Raw genomic sequence first — 14339 nt, forward strand, 5'->3', positions numbered from 1 at the left:
GCCTGCCGTCTCCTCAGCGCCTAAGCTCCTGCCCCAGGGTGGATCAATATTGCCCATAGAGCCCCAGCCTCCTCCACTCAGGGCAGAGGTTGTAGAGGCTACTGAAGGACAGCCTGCAGCATTCTGAGCGGGTCAGGAAAGCCAAGACTGTATTCCCAGGCACAAGGCGATTAGGTCCTCAGGAGTCGATCTAATTCAGCCCAATCTGATAAAAGTAGGGCTGAGCCCATCCTGATAAATTCTTTATCTGTGCCAGAGAAGTTCTTGGGTCTGATCCTGCCCCAAGCTTCTTCTGTTCCAGTCCCAAAGCAGTGGGGACATTAAAGATGGACCCAACCAAGACCCAGAAGCTGGACACCAGGGTAGGACTGGGTAGTGCCAGTCCTGATGACTCACTGTCCTCGGGCCTCAGGGATGCCAAGAGGCCACCCCTATGCCACTCGGTGGAAGAAGGGTGATTGCCAGCTTCCAAAACTGTCCTCTTGCCTGCCCCCCCCCACCACCCTAGGGCAGCATACGGGCCAGGAGGAGGTTAAGTCCAGAAGGTCACGGAGGGTGGAGCCCTGCGGTGTTCAGACTCCCCTCAGTGCTGGTAAAAGCCCAGAGTGTGGGCATCCCCGGAGGTGGAGCTCTGAGCCCTGGGGCTCCAACTTGTCCCACTGACAACACTCCCACAGCAGCAAGGGTTTGTGTAAATAAGGAATTTTTGTGTGTGTGTCTTCTCTTCTACAAATAAATTAAGAAATAAACTAGAAAATTGTCTGCACCCATTGCAGCCTTTGGGTGTGGGGTGTGCCCTGTCCCTGCAGGGCCAAAAGGGTCCATGGTTCCCTGAAATCGCAGAGCAGTCCAAGTCCAGGATGGAGGCAAGAGGGAGGTCGTGACCTCTTGGCAAGCTCAGTCCTGCAGCTGCCCCAAACAGCCAGACTGTCCCTGGGGCTCGTCCAGGCCCGGGTGCTGGCTGGGAGGGGAGGTGTCTGGCAGGTCTTGGCATGGAGGAAGACTACTGCTGGGCCTCTCAGGGGAGGGGTTGGCCAAGTAGGCATTCACCAGCTGCATGATCTCTTCCACCTAAGGGAGGACAGAGGTCAGAGTACACAAGGGGCCACTGGGTTCTCCTTTTTCTTAACCTCCACCCAGGCTCCTTCCCAAGGCCTTACATGAGCTGCCCCCTACAGTCTTTCCTTCCTCATCATCGCTCTCCCTCACTCACAATGTGCCGACCACACTTGCTTCTTTCTGCTCCTATAATATCCTAAGGTTATTCTCAACTCAGGGCCTTTGCACTTGCAAGTCCCTCTACCTGGAATGCTGTGCCCCCAGGTCTTCCTTTGGCTAGCTTAAGTGTCACTGTTGTTGCGTACCTTTTCCTGACCGTCCGTCCTACCTAATGCGATGGCCCCCTCCAATCACTTCCTGTCTCACTACCCTTTCCTGCGTAGCATTTGTCACTGTCTTAAATAGTCTTTGAGGGGACTTCCCTGGGGTCCAGTGGTTGGGACTCCACACTTCCACTGCAGGGGGCATGGGTTCCATCCCTGGTCAGGGAACTAAGATCCCACGTGCCGCCTGGTGTGGCCAAAAAAATTAGAAAAAAAAAAAAGAAAAAAGGTCTTTGATTCCTTTAGTGTCTGATCGCTGGCTCTGATGTAAGCTCCTTTAGTTTGTCTTTGATCACTGTTGGATCCCCAGGGTCTAGAGCTGTACCTGGCCCATGCTCAATGCTTAATAAATGTTTCTTGACATCCTTTCCCTTCCTTCCTCCTTCTACACCCTCTTCCCACTCACCTGGGGACTCTGCAGGAGGAGCTGGCTCTCTCCCACCCTCAATGCCAGGGTGTGGGGGCCCATTAGTTGGCAGGCGGCCACACGGCCATAGCTGACACTGTGAACGGGCTGTGTCTCACCCGGTCGGGAGAGGGACATGGCCTTGGCTCCCAGGCCCAGGCATAGCTTCTGTGGAGCGCCCCCACCAGGCTCCTGCGGACAGACGGGCAGAGTCAGGGTGGAAGGAGGGGACCCTGCAGCATTATTTTTGGTGTGGGGAGATGGCTGTGAGCAAGAAGTTTCCTGGTTCCCCCCTATAATCCACAGCTCCACAGAGGTGAGGGCCCCAGGGCCAGTGACTCCTGGGGTTTGAGAATGGGCAGCTGTGCTGGGTGTAGGGAGTGAAGTGACCCACAGTGGGGGCCTGTGGCTCTGGGGCAAAGGTGTGGGGCTCGGGCCGCCAGAGTCCCCCTCTCCCTTCTCCCCCTCACCGTGCTCAGCTCCAGAACGTCATACCGAGCAGCGCCGAACCCTGGACACTGCGCCGCCAGAGCCAGGTAGGCAGCCATGGCCTCAGCTCGGCCCATGCCCCGTAGCCGCTTCCAGCCTCCCAGCACAGCAGCCGCTGTGCCGGCGCCACCTCCTCCCTCGCGGGCCACGCTTCCCGCCGTGCGGCCGGCCCCGCCGCGCCGGGCCCGCTCCGCCCGCCTCTTGGCCAGGGCCGGACTCCAGATTGCCCCGGCCAGCAGGGCGGCGGAGCGGGGAGGCCTGGGCACCGGGCGGAGAGGGTCTTCACGCGGCGGGGCCGGGGTGGGCAGCAAGCGGTCCAGGCGCGGCAGAGGCGCCCGCGAGGAGAAGTCTCGGTGCAGGCTCCGCAGGCGCAGCGCCGCCTGGGCGCGCAGCGTGTCGTCGGGCGGGGACGGCCGGCCGCGCAGCAGCAGAGCTTGAGCCTACGGGGAGGCAGGGGTCATCAGCGCGGGAGCGGCGGGGTACCGTCTCGAAGACACCTAGGGGTGTGGCATCTGAGGTCTGGGTTCGAGCACCGCCTCCCCCGGGGTTGCCATAACGACGAAATGCGATGGCCCAGAAACGGAGGGGTTCAGGCTCGCGGGTCTTCGCTGGGCGTGAATGCCAGAGATCCTCACCTGCTCAAAGAGGAAGGGCAGTTCGTGACCGTCTGGGGACAGTCCCTCAGGGTGCAGAGGTCCGTGAAGACGCAGACACAGTCTCCATCCGGAGTCCGGCGGGTCCTCCAGCCCGGCTTCCTCCGCCGCCAAGCTGCAGAATAAAGAAGGCCGCGATGTGTCCGGGAAGCAGGGGCCCCCAAGGCGCGGGCCCAGGGGAAAAAGGCGGGGCCAGATGTTTGGGGCGGGGCCCGGGCGGAATGGACAGAGGAGGCAAGCCTTGAAGCCAGACTGCAAACCGCCAGCGGACAAGAATCCATCTGTTCATGAACCAGTGAAATGACTGTGCCGGGCAAGCGGCAGGCGCTCGGTAAACGTTTGCTTAGGGATTGACCGAAGCCGAGAGGCGAATGGGCTAACGGAGAGCAGGGCTGGGGCTGGACATTTACTTCTCAAACCTGGTGAGCACGTCGGCCACGAGAGTCCCCCCGGCCAGGGCTCGCTCCTGGGCCCCTCGCTGCTCGTACAGCGCGAATGCATTGCGGCTCCGGGTCAAGCCCAGCCGCCCCACCAGCTCTCGAGCAACCTGGAGGGGTGAGAACATAAGAGGAAAGTCAGACCCAGACCGCGCAGGGGTCTTGCCAGTACTTCTGGAGGGGTCCAACTGGAGGGGTCTTTCAGGTCTCTTAGTCCCGCCACACACAGCCGTTACCCAACTGATGACTCTCAGACTCGGGCAAACCCTAGGGCCCAGGCACCAGGAGAGCCAGGCATGGGAAGCTGGGAGGAAGGTTGAGGTTTCAGGGGTTTTCTCTGTGGTCTTACCTCTCCCGCCGTGGTGTGGGAGTCTATGGCCACGGGGCAGGCACCAGCCCCCGGACAGTGCACGGTGCACAACAACTCCTGCCGTCGGCTCAGCGCGGAAATCTCTGCCAGCGAGGGCACCAGCTCCCGGCCGCGCGTCCGGCCCAGCGCTTTTCGTATGAAGCGCGCATATTCCGCCAGTTCCGAGTCCGGAAGCGCCTGCTCAGTCCTGGGTTAGGGAGAACTGGAGAGTCAGTGCTCCAAGGGCTTTCCTTCACCTCCACCCTATTGCCTTCTTACTTTATAGTTTATTTCGCCTCGCCGATTCCCTCCCCTCCAACTCTAAGTTCCTTGAAGGCAGCGCGGCCAGCTCTTCTGAATCTACCCTGATGCTCTGTATGGAGCAGAATTACTTTCTAAGGCCCCTGGCAGCTTTCTCCTTACTGCCTCCTCCCACTTCCCAAAGTTTCCATGATCCTCCTTCGGGTTGAAATCCAAACTCCAGCCGCATTCCTCTTTCCAACCTAAAAGCCCTGGCGCTGGACTGCATCAGCTCCGAGAAAAACAGCCTTTTAATAATTCCGCTGCCCAAAGCGGGAGGCTTTTTGTAATTCCTCCGCCCGCAAGCGGTGTATGATCTTGTAATTCCCACTATGCATGTTAGCAGAGCCCTGACCTTGGGGCAAGTCCCTTCCCTTGTCTGGGTCCAAGTTCTCCATCTGCCAAACTCTTTGGAAAGACCTGCCATTCTTTTCCAGCCCCTTAGCTCCCTTGCCTTGGCCTTACCCCCACGCCTCCCCTCTCACCTCTCCAGATGCCCCAGGAGGTGCCCCCGTACAGGTCCACCAGGCCGGAAGGTACAGCTCATGCAAGTGAGGAGCTGCCAGTACCGCAGGGCCGCGGGGTCTTGGGTAGCTGGAGGCCCGGGGGGGCCTGCGGGGCCCGAGGTCTGCTTAGCCAGCTGCAGGAAGAGCTCATCTCGGAGCGCGGGCAGGTCCCGGCAGGTCTGGAGCACACCCTGCATCAGGGGCCCGGGGCGCCGCGCCCCCTCCAGGGCCTGCAGCGCCAGGAACAGCCGCACCGCCTCCTCGCGCAAGGGAGCGTAGCCCGGACCTGCGGGGACGGCGGGGGCGGAGGGACGGCTTGGAGAGGGGACACAGAGCTGGGCCCTGGGAGGAAGGCGTGAACCAGGGGAAGGTCAGAGGGAGTGTAAGGGGACAGGGGTGGCAAGGAGGGGAGAGTGCGAAGGACAGGAAGAGTGAAGGGAAAGCAATCGTCCCCACAGAGCCAAATTCAACCCCTGCCTCCCGGGAATCTCCCCCTCCAGATCCCCTAAGGCTGCACTTTGAGTTGGATGGATGGACTATAAGGACACAGGGTCAACCTTCAGATTCTGCAATTGGGTACTGACAGCTATCACCATGGGCCAGAAAACAGGTTGGACCGCGAGTCAGAAAACCAGGGTTCTTCTCCCAGCTCCCCTTAATCCTCTAGCTTGAGGACCTGGGCCTGTCACTATTCCCTTTTGGGGAGAAGTATAACTAGATGAGGTCAGCACATTCTCCCAAGGTGGTGGCTTTTCCACCACTTGTAAAGGCAGTATGCCATCGTGTTGAGAGTATAATGAAATAACAAAATAGAGGGTGTAAAAAACTCATGAAGGAACATCAGTAGTCAGAATGAGATCCAGAGAAGGTGGTCAAAGGGAGCCTTTACTTTCTGTGCTGGCTTTCCTCCCCCTCTACCTTGGGTACCAGTCTGCTCAGCTTCTGGTTTCATCTTCATCCTTTGAAAACTGAGGGGCTGGGTAGGCCCCCTGAGGACTCCTAGATCCCTATCAGGTGAGGCATTCAGATTCCCCACCCAAGGGACTTGGGCCATGGCACCACTCACCTGGGGCACTGACTCCGTAGGGCAGGGGCAGGAGTGGGGCATACAGGGCCCCACTAGTGTGCCTCAGAATTGGGTTCCGTCTGTAAATAAGGGCCACAGCTTCCGGGTCCCCATAACTCTCCTAGAGGCCATGGAAATGATCAAAGTGATGGAGAAGGGGGCTCACCATGAACCCAGAAAGTTTATGGGTCCACCACCCTCCTCTTTGTCCATGGAGTTCCCTCCCTCGCACCTGAATGTCCCTGAGCAGCAGCTGGGTGGGGGTCTCCAGCGGCGCCCTGGAGGCTATCACTTCGCGCAGCGCCACCCCCCAGCGCTCTGCCTCAGCCTGGCGGGGCGAGCAGAGCCGGACGCTATGCTTCCGGCCAGACACGGTCACTGACCACAGACCTGGGGGAAAGAGAGGCCGCGGAGGTCAATCAGGGCTGGCTGGGGCAGCTACCTAGGGAGGTAGGAGAATCCCCATAAGGTCTCACCGGTCTCCTTGGGCCTGCGCTCAGGGCCGGTCACCGAGCACAGGCTGGTGAGCACGAGGCTCCCGAGGCGCCGCGCCCCCTTCCCGCTGCTGCTGAACTGGTCCAAGGAGTCCCGGGTGAGCACGAACCAGGCTCGGCGCGGGGGCAACCAGGGCCGCGCCCCTCCTCCGCGGGGCTCGCGGTACAGCCAACCTGCGGGGAGAAAGAGGGAAAGAGGATCGGCAGGAGAAGACATTATCCCGTGGAGGATTGGGACTGGGGCCTCTAGAGCGCATGAGGTGGATCCCCACCTTTCACGACGACGTCTGGGTCGTCTTCTGACGGCCCCTTCTCCGGGATGAGGCTCCGTGTCTCCTCCCAGCTTTGCAGCCTGGGCAAGAAGGGAGCGAGGGTTGGGCAAGCCTGCCGGTCCTGCACCCCGCCTCCAGGAGGCTCCTCTCTATGGGCTCCCCAGACAGCGAGGGGTGCCTACTCCCCGGGCTGGGCACCCCTCCCCCAGGCTGTGGGAACTGCTGGGCCGTTCTGACCTCGCACCAGAAATAGCCTGGACCCCCCCTTTCCTCCCCGCGCCCCCAGCCGGACCGCCCCCCGGGACCCCGGCCAAACCACAGCGTCCGGCGTAAGGCCTTTCCCTTATTGCACAACCGCGGGAGGGAAGCCGGTGAACATGGGGGTCCCAGACCATGGGACGCAGGGGCTGAGTTCACCTGTCTGAGACTGGACCGCTCCTCACAGGCTGAGTCAGCGTCACATCCAGGGGGCCCTGGGGAAACAGGCAGGGCAGCCCTCAGGCTAAGAACCCTCCTCGCAGGATGCCAGTAGCTTCTGGCCCAGGACAGTGCTGCTCAGAGGACTGGGGAATCAAGGAGTGGGATGGTGACTGTGACTGTGACTGTGACCGAGCGAGCTGAAGCCACTGGGCTAGCCCCTTCCACCAGTCTCTACAGAATAGCCCAAGCTAAAAAGCCAAGACTCTCGCCTGGTCGCTGTGATTCTTTAAAGAGGCAATCAGGTGTTGGGGTAGAGTAGAAAAAGCACTGGGCAGAGAGTCAGGAGACCTGGGTTCTAATACCGGCTCAACCGCTAACTCGGATCTACAAACTTGCTGAGGAACCCTGGCAAGCCCCTTCGAGTCTTTGGGCCTTAGTTTCCCAATCTGTGAAGAGGGAGAGGTGGATGAAGTCCTTTCTTGCTCTGGCAGTCGAAGTCACCCCCTCCTCCTCATCTCCCTTCATTGGCTGGCGGGCGTTCAGGCTGGCAGGCAGGCAGTAGGCACGGAGGTGAATGAAGGGAAGAGGGACCCTTTCGGTATAGGGCTTTCTCCAAGAGCTTCTTATACCCTCCCACAGGGACCCCTGAAACTCAGTAGGAAGTAAAGACCCTGTCCTTTTGCTGGGGCTCAGGCCAGGCTGAAGAATACTCTCCATGGGAGGTACAGTCCAGGATTTTGCCCTCCCCCTACCACACTCCCTGTGCCCTGGAACTTCTACTGTAGACTGGGGTCTAAGAAAGGCCTAAAACCCTGCCAGGAGCCAAGTCAGGCGGGAACTGTGCCATGGTCCCATTGCATCCAGGCAGCTAAAGTCAGGAGGGGGAGGTGGGGGAAGGGGGCCAGGGACACCTGTCCCCAAGCTCCGAGGAGGGGGGCGGTGGTGGAGGTGGAGCATGAGGGAGGCAATGGCAGTGGTTCACAAAGCCGACCCTGCTCAGGCTGGAACCTTGGGGACGCCTGGGTCCTGTGCCTTCGGGGGCACAGATCCTCTTATCTTCTGGAGGGTCTGAGAGGGGCTCTCAGCCACACCACCATAAGGGCAGGTGCTGACCCTTCTCTTAGACCAACTCCCCTAATCGCAGTCCCCTGATTCCCTCCCTCCCCGCCCCCCCTCTATATTTATCCGCCCTCCGCCTCCGCCAGGTGCTGGCGCCGGCCCCAGCGGCGCAGCCCGCCCCACCCGGGCACTGAGCCACCGGGCCTGCTGGGGACCCCTGAGCGGGGGAAGGGAGCCTGACCCAGGCCACAGCACACGCGAGTCTGGTTGCCCGAAGTTTGCTTGCTGGCGTGCAGGGGCATCAGAGAGGGGACGTCAGGGGATGATGGTCTCCCACACCAATAGAGCCTCAGTTTCGCCACGGGGAGATTCGACAAAACCCGGGAGCCGAGTGTCCCTCACCATTCCCTCAGGGATTCCCCAGGAGCCTCACCAGGGAGGCCCTGAGTGTCAGGGTAATGATGAGGGGTCCTCGGAGAGTTGTGGCCCCCAGCTCCCTCTCCATGGGGTCCCCGCCACGGACCCCAGTGTGAGGATGCCTGCTTCCCCTTGCCCAGGTCCCCGCGGCGGGAACTCCCGCATCTGGCCCCAGCGCTCAGTGCTCATGAACTGGAAGCGGAGCGGACCCAGGTGTCCGAGCCGCCCAGCCGGCCTCGCCACATTCCTCGGCGCTGGCGGAGGCGGAAGGAGACGGGATGGGACGCGGGCCCAGCGGGGATGGGAGAGGCTGGGCCAGGTCGGGCCAGGCGTGACGCCTCCCCTGCCTCAGGGCCCCCAGCAGGTGGACAGCGCCCAGCGTGCTGCGCGAGGCCCACAGGCACATCCCGAGGCGGGCTGCTGCTTGAGCTCTCGGGGGCTTCTGGCCCCCAGGCAAAAACGTCTCCCGAGTCCCCAGTCCACAAGAGCACGGCGTTTGGCTCGAGTCTGGAGCAGGATCAGGCGTGACGGCCGGTTGTAGTGAGAGGGATTGAGACAAGGCTTCAAACCCCCCGGGACTTACCCTCCCGCCGCCCGCTGGACTCGGGGTCCGTAGCTCAAAGGTCTCCTCGTCCTCGTCTTCGTCCCCGTCCCCGCTAAGCTCGCCGTCCCCGTAGTCCCGGTGCAGAAGAGTAAAGCCTCGACGGCAGCAGAGGAGCCACCACAATCCCCCGGGGAGAGGCATCCGGGCGAGCAGCCGGGGGATTGGGGTGCGGGCAGCCGGGGCCGAGCTGCAGGGGGTCGGAGAAACTGGCGCGGCTCCGACCCGAGCGGGGGGAAAGATGAGGAGGGAGGAGGGAAAGGGAGAGGGGGACTGGGAGGAGGCAGTGTCTGGCTCTGGGGTGCAAGGGGTCGCTAGCTAGAGCCTGCGGGGGGCTCAGAGTCTGGGCCCCCGGAGGGGGAGGGGGGAAGCGGGGGTGGGGGAGGAGGGAGCAATGTCCGGAGCTGGGAAGTAGTGTCCGTTGTAGTGTCCAGCCCTGTGGGGGGCAGTGTCCGGTGCAGTGTCCGAGGTGGGCAGTTGTCCAAGCTCCAGGGAGGGTCGTGTCCGGTAGGGCGTCCGGTGGCCGGGGCCCGGGCCGAGCGCGCTGCGCTCCCTGCAGCCCCGGGACTGGCGCGCTAGGGGCGCGAGCACAGTGCCGGGACCCCGCCTCCCCAACCCCCTCCCCTTCGGCCCCCCCCCCCTTCTTTCTCTCCTCCCTTCTTTACAGGGCTGTGTCCAGATTTCGTCACAGCCTCCTCTGCCCAATCCCTGTGCCTGGCGCCGGGCGCGGCCACCAATCAAGCTACTGAAACCGCGGCGGGTTGCATCATGTGTCCCTGGCTTGGTGACAGCGGGGAGGGGCAGGGGAATAAGGAGGGAGGGGGCAACGCGATGTTAGCCACGCCCCCGCTTCGGAGGTCGGACACGGACTGCTAGGGACGTCACGGAAGCCCGCCTTCAAGCTCTTGTTTTAACTCTTGGCTCACCAACCAACAAATTAAAAGCACTCGAGCAGGAGCTTTGGAGAACAAAGTGCCCACAGGGCATAGAGAAAGGCTCCGACTGCTGTCCTCTGCACCCCTGTCTCGTCTCAGGGTTCCAGAGAAAGGAAACAGCCTTAGCTACCTGCGCCAAGCACAGCCCTAGAGGTAGCCCTCCGCCCCTGGATGAGGGAGTCCAGTTCCGCGATCCCAGTCACCTCCTCTTGAGGTGAAGAAGCTGAGGAAGAGACTCTGAGAGAGTGCAGACCAAGGCCGGAAATAAAATCTAATGTAGAGCGCACAGCTCACTGAACTCCAGTTGGGAGAGTGACTTCGGATTCTAGGGAATTCCGTGGTCTTCGAATGGAGTGGAGTCTCCTCAGGGTGACTATCCCGCGATTCTGTGTAGGAAGGGGTTAACCAAGGCTCTAAGCGGACGGGGCGGGGCCAGAGGAGGGGCGGGGCCAGGGCGACCGCGGGCGCGCGCGTGCGTTGCTGACTCAGCGGCGATTCCTGAGATCACTGGTGGAGGGTTCCAGGTTGGCCCCCAGTGACTGGCGTGTGGGACCCTTTGAAGATCGGCTCTGAGTCCGGGACTTCCCTGGATCCTGGCCCCTGGAGGCCGTGGTTCTTGGTCTCAGCCGCCGGAGACTCCGAGAAGGAAGGCTAGCCGGAGCTGGGCGCGGCGGGACAGGGCGGGGACGACAGGCCAGCGCCTCCCTGGAGACATCCCCGCCACGCTCCGCCCCTCTTGCCCTGGGTCCCCAGACTCCAGGCTGGAGTGGTCGGGGCAGCTTGGCTGACCGGATATTAAACTGCGAGAGTTGTCGCACGTGGACACCATCCTGCCTGTCGTGACTGTGTAAAACAAAGACCTGGAATCAATGTCTTTAGAGGCCATCCCAGACTTGCCCTCGCCCCAGATGAGAGTGGCCTGCGCTGAGACTTCCTAGGGATGGAAACACCACACCATATACTCTCTTCCCTATCTGGATCCCAGGCCCTTGCCTGCAGGGAAGTTCTTTCCCTTGTCTAACGTCTCTCCGGCAGGCTCAGTACATTCCCTCTGAGCCCGTCCCCAAGGAAGACGGAGAATGGCTGTCACCCCACCCCCACCCCGCCCGTGCTAACCACTCTTTGGAAATTTGCAAATTGGAATTCTCTCCTTGGATTTTCTCCAAGGTGAAAAACTGCGACTCAACTTTTCAAATAACTTTTTCTCTCCACCAGCGAACCTTAGAAGGGACTGTAGAGTGGTAACCGAATCCAACCCAAAACGGGAATCTCCTGGCCCCGTTCCTACCCCCACACCAGGCATAGGCACACACACAGTCCCCGACAGCCTCAGCCGGAACATTCCAGAGGCCGGGAACTCGGTACTTGCTAAGGCAGCCATTACTGGATAGCACTCTGGTTGTTAGAAAGCTCTTTCTTACACTATTTCAGGAGGAACGCTCGCCCCTCGTCGCCTGGCAGCTTCCCCACCTCACCTCTGTTGGCAGAGACCGGGTGAAGGTGGAGGGGGTGTCAGTGCCTAAAGCTTTAGCAGGCTCAGCAGCCCCTCACCCCCACCCAGGCTCTCAGCGCCTTCCACTCAGAGCCAAGCGCGGCGGAGTGCGAAGGGGCGGGGCCGTGGGGGACCCACCAGCTCTGCCCTGCTGCAAATCACTTCCAAGCCGGTGAGTCAAAAATAGTAACAGTTGTTGTGTTGCCCCTCATTTCCATGTTGTCAGTTTAATGTGCCGAAGTACAGAAGCAATTCCTGATGTCCCTACCTCTTTCTCAGTGTCCCCCACCTTCTCCCCCTTCCCGCTACCCTCCCTGGAATCATTTCCTCAGCCCGCCCCCCTCCTCTTGATTCGCAGCCCTAGTAGTCCCAGAAGGAGATACTGTTGGTCTCCGTGGGAGCCGAGCAGGAAGAAAGGCGGGGCCGGCGGGGGCAGCGGCCGCTGTGGTGAGGCCCTGGACTACAGCCTCGACCCCGTAGCAGCCTCCGCAGGTCCTGGCGGAAGCGCAGGCCCAGAAAGGCGTAGAGCACGGGGTTGAGACCGCAGCGGGCGAGGGCCAAGCCCCCGGTCACCAGCAGTGCCAGATCCTTGCGCTTGCTGGCGGGGCAGCTCCGCTCGCGGGCCGCCAGGAGGTCGGCAGTATCCAATAGCAGGGCGAGACTGTAGGGCAGCTGCAGCACCACGAAGGCAGCCACCAGGGCCACCACGACGCGCAGCGCGCGCCGGCGCTCGGGCCCCCTGGTGGCCAGCAGCGTGCGGCCCAGGAGCGCGTAGCAGGCTGCCATGACGCCCAGCGGCAGCGCGAAGCCCAGGACCACCTGCGCCACGGCGCTCACCCCCTTCACCGTCTGCGTGAGGCCCTCGGGGAAAATGAGACGGCAGCGCCGCTGGCCTTCTCGCTGCCCGTCCTGGCTGAAAAGGAGAGCAGGCAGCGCCAGGAGCAGCGACAACAACCACACGATGACTGAGACCAAGTGTGCACGGCCCGGCACCGGGGGCCTCGGTCCAGCTGGGAGGGCCCGCGCGATGGCCACGTAGCGGTCGGCGCTGATACAGGCCAGGAAGAGGAAGCCGGCGTGGAAGGAGGCCGAATAGAGGCCTGAGATGGCGCGGCAGGTGACACTTCCCAGACTCCAGCCCTGCAGAGCCCCGGCTGCAGCAAAGGGCAGGGTCAGGGCCAGCAGAAGGTCGGCCAGGGCCAGCTGAAGCAGGTGGGCGGAGGTGGGCGAGCGGGCAGCGCGTCGCGCCGCCAGGTGCGTGGCCAGGACCAGGCCATTGCCAGCCAGACCCAGCGCAGCCACCGTCAGGGAGACACTGGGTTGGAAGGCCCGACTGAAGGCCTGGACATCGGCCTTGTAGCAGAGTTCTGGCAGCGGCTCAGCCGAGTATGCCTCCTCATCGTCCCCGGAGTAGGGGCCCCAGGAGACCTGGGGAGGCCAAAATGAGAAGAGAGACCTTATGAGGCATGCCTCCACCACACACCTCCCCCCCACACACATGCATTCCAAGCTGGGGGCTCCTGTGTGACCAGGTACAATGGTACAGTACCCGGGGAGAAGACATAAACTCTTCTCCACACTCTTCTTAGCACACCCTCAGACAGGCCTTGGCTTCCCTCGCACCCCTCCTGCCTCTACATCCAGCTTCCTCGGTGACCTTGAGTGAATCACTTGCTCTTTCTGGCTCTCCAGTTGCCTAATACATAATGTCGAGATTAGAAATCCTGACCAGCAACCCCCCCCCGCCCCCCGGCAGGGTTGTTTGAAATAAGGAAGGTAATGAATGTGAAGCATCTGTGCTCTCCATAGGCCAAGTGTCTGTATTGTTAATAGATCTTAGCGCTTCAGTTCCTCTGCAGCGCCCTCTCCTGGAAGAACATCTACATGCAGACTTTGCCTGACACCTGGTCCCTGGACTCCATGCTTGGCCTGGAGAGGTTTTCTATGTCTCCTTTCCCTTCTCCCCTTCTCACCCCCACCTCTTAGCCTCCAGTACAGGTGCACTGAACTACTCATGACAAGGGGGTCGTAAGGGTTGGAGCTCAGGTTTTCTGGGCTCAGTTGGGACCTTAGATCTCTAGGTTCAGCTCATCCTCCCTCTGAACCCCAGTCCCGTCCCCGAATCCCAGCGTCTCATTACCAGCCCGATCTATCTGGAGGGGCCCTGGTCCCAGAGGGCTCCAGGCATCCTAGGTAGGTCACAGCATGGCAGAGGCCTGGTGCTAGGTAGAGAATCCCGTCCCTTCACCTAACCCTCCCTCTCTGTAACCATTACCCCCCTGCCCCCACTCCCACCTGCTTTGCGGGCTCAGTCCCCATCTCTGGCTACTCGGGTTTCTGAGGTAAAGCCACTGGGGACAGAAGTTAAACTAGTGGGACAGGAAGGAAGGGGCGGGGAGAAGGGCCAGGAGGGCGGTGGGGATTAGGGTCTGTGGGCCGTCTTTACCTAACTTTCCTATTCTACGTCCTAAAAAATAATTTCTCCTTACCGTGCCAGTAGAAAAAGAATGGGTTTTGTAATATCATCGTTGGCTAGCCACCTGTGTGATCTTAAGTAGGTTTTCTGACCTCTCTGAGCCTCAGGTTTTTCATCTGCAAAGTGGAGTGAGGTAAAAATGCAGAATTCACAGGGTGCTGAGGGTGCCTAGTACGGGTGCCTGGAGCATAATTTGCTGTCAGAAAATGTTAGATTCTTTTACTTACTCTTCTCCTCATCTCCAAGCACCCTCCCCTTCCAACTCCCTTTTCTTGGATTTTTCAGGACCCCCTAACCGGCCCTAGCCTCCCTTCCCCCATCCCTGCGGCCACAGTCCCTGTCGGCCTCGGGTTATTCAGGGTATTTCCCGGCGACGGGAGGCTCTCTACCCCGCCCGTTCGCAGTAGGGCTGAGGCGCGCGCTTGCGCGGGGTCCGGGAAAGCGGCGCGTGCCAGGAGAGAGAGGCTGGGGGAGGGGGGAGGTGAGAAGAGAGAGGGTGGAAGGAGAGGCGAGAACAGCGGAGGACCAGGAACAGCACAGAGAGATACAAGGGAGAAAGGTTGGGGGAGAGAGGAAAGAGGGAGG

General features: G+C 61.1%; 2 protein-coding genes across 5 annotated transcripts; both read right to left on the reverse strand.

Annotated features, from left to right (window-relative positions):
• Nucleotides 1-140: 140 nt before the first annotated feature.
• PLEKHH3 (pleckstrin homology, MyTH4 and FERM domain containing H3) lies at nt 141-9456 on the reverse strand. Of its 4 annotated transcripts, none has more exons than XR_003792018.1 (13): nt 8834-9418; nt 6772-6827; nt 6355-6434; nt 6065-6256; nt 5821-5978; nt 5589-5709; nt 4502-4808; nt 3717-3924; nt 3350-3477; nt 2913-3045; nt 2284-2717; nt 1789-1980; nt 141-1071 (listed from the first exon to the last, which is right to left on the reverse strand). XR_003792018.1 is itself a non-coding variant. In XM_029212535.1 (13 exons), exons 1-13 carry the CDS (start codon nt 8993-8995, stop codon nt 898-900), a joined length of 2370 nt encoding a protein of 789 aa, XP_029068368.1. In that variant the 5' UTR covers nt 8996-9418; the 3' UTR covers nt 687-897. The 4 variants fall into 4 exon arrangements, 2 of the variants coding, with proteins under 2 accessions (XP_029068368.1, XP_029068366.1); XR_003792017.1 differs by having other exon boundaries at nt 687-1071; nt 3341-3477; nt 8834-9456; XM_029212535.1 differs by having other exon boundaries at nt 687-1071; nt 2259-2717.
• A 2022-nt stretch (nt 9457-11478) lies between these two features.
• CCR10 (C-C motif chemokine receptor 10) lies at nt 11479-13617 on the reverse strand. Its single transcript, XM_029212595.1, has 2 exons — nt 13574-13617; nt 11479-12706 (listed from the first exon to the last, which is right to left on the reverse strand). The coding sequence occupies exons 1-2, from the start codon at nt 13595-13597 to the stop codon at nt 11639-11641; spliced, it is 1092 nt and encodes a 363-aa protein (XP_029068428.1). The 5' UTR covers nt 13598-13617; the 3' UTR covers nt 11479-11638.
• Nucleotides 13618-14339: the final 722 nt, after the last annotated feature.

This window comes from Monodon monoceros, unplaced genomic scaffold, assembly GCF_005190385.1.
Source record: "Monodon monoceros isolate NGI ecotype Baffin Bay Population unplaced genomic scaffold, NGI_Narwhal_1 Super_Scaffold_9, whole genome shotgun sequence".
Lineage (NCBI taxonomy): Eukaryota > Metazoa > Chordata > Mammalia > Artiodactyla > Monodontidae > Monodon > Monodon monoceros.

Coding starts and splice junctions, on each gene's coding strand:
- CCR10 (XM_029212595.1), bottom strand. CDS start 13,597: ATGGGGACTGAGCCCGCAAAGCAG. Junction 12,707..13,573: donor GGACTGAGCCCGCAAAGCAG/GTGGGAGTGGGG, acceptor TGGCCTCCCCAG/GTCTCCTGGGGCCCCTACTC.
- PLEKHH3 (XM_029212533.1), bottom strand. CDS start 8,995: ATGCCTCTCCCCGGGGGATTGTGGTGGCTCCTCTGCTGCCGTCGAGGC. Junction 6,435..6,771: donor AGCGGTCCAGTCTCAGACAG/GTGAACTCAGCC, acceptor CTTCTTGCCCAG/GCTGCAAAGCTGGGAGGAGA. Junction 1,981..2,258: donor ACGTTCTGGAGCTGAGCACG/GTGAGGGGGAGA, acceptor GTCTGTCCGCAG/GAGCCTGGTGGGGGCGCTCC.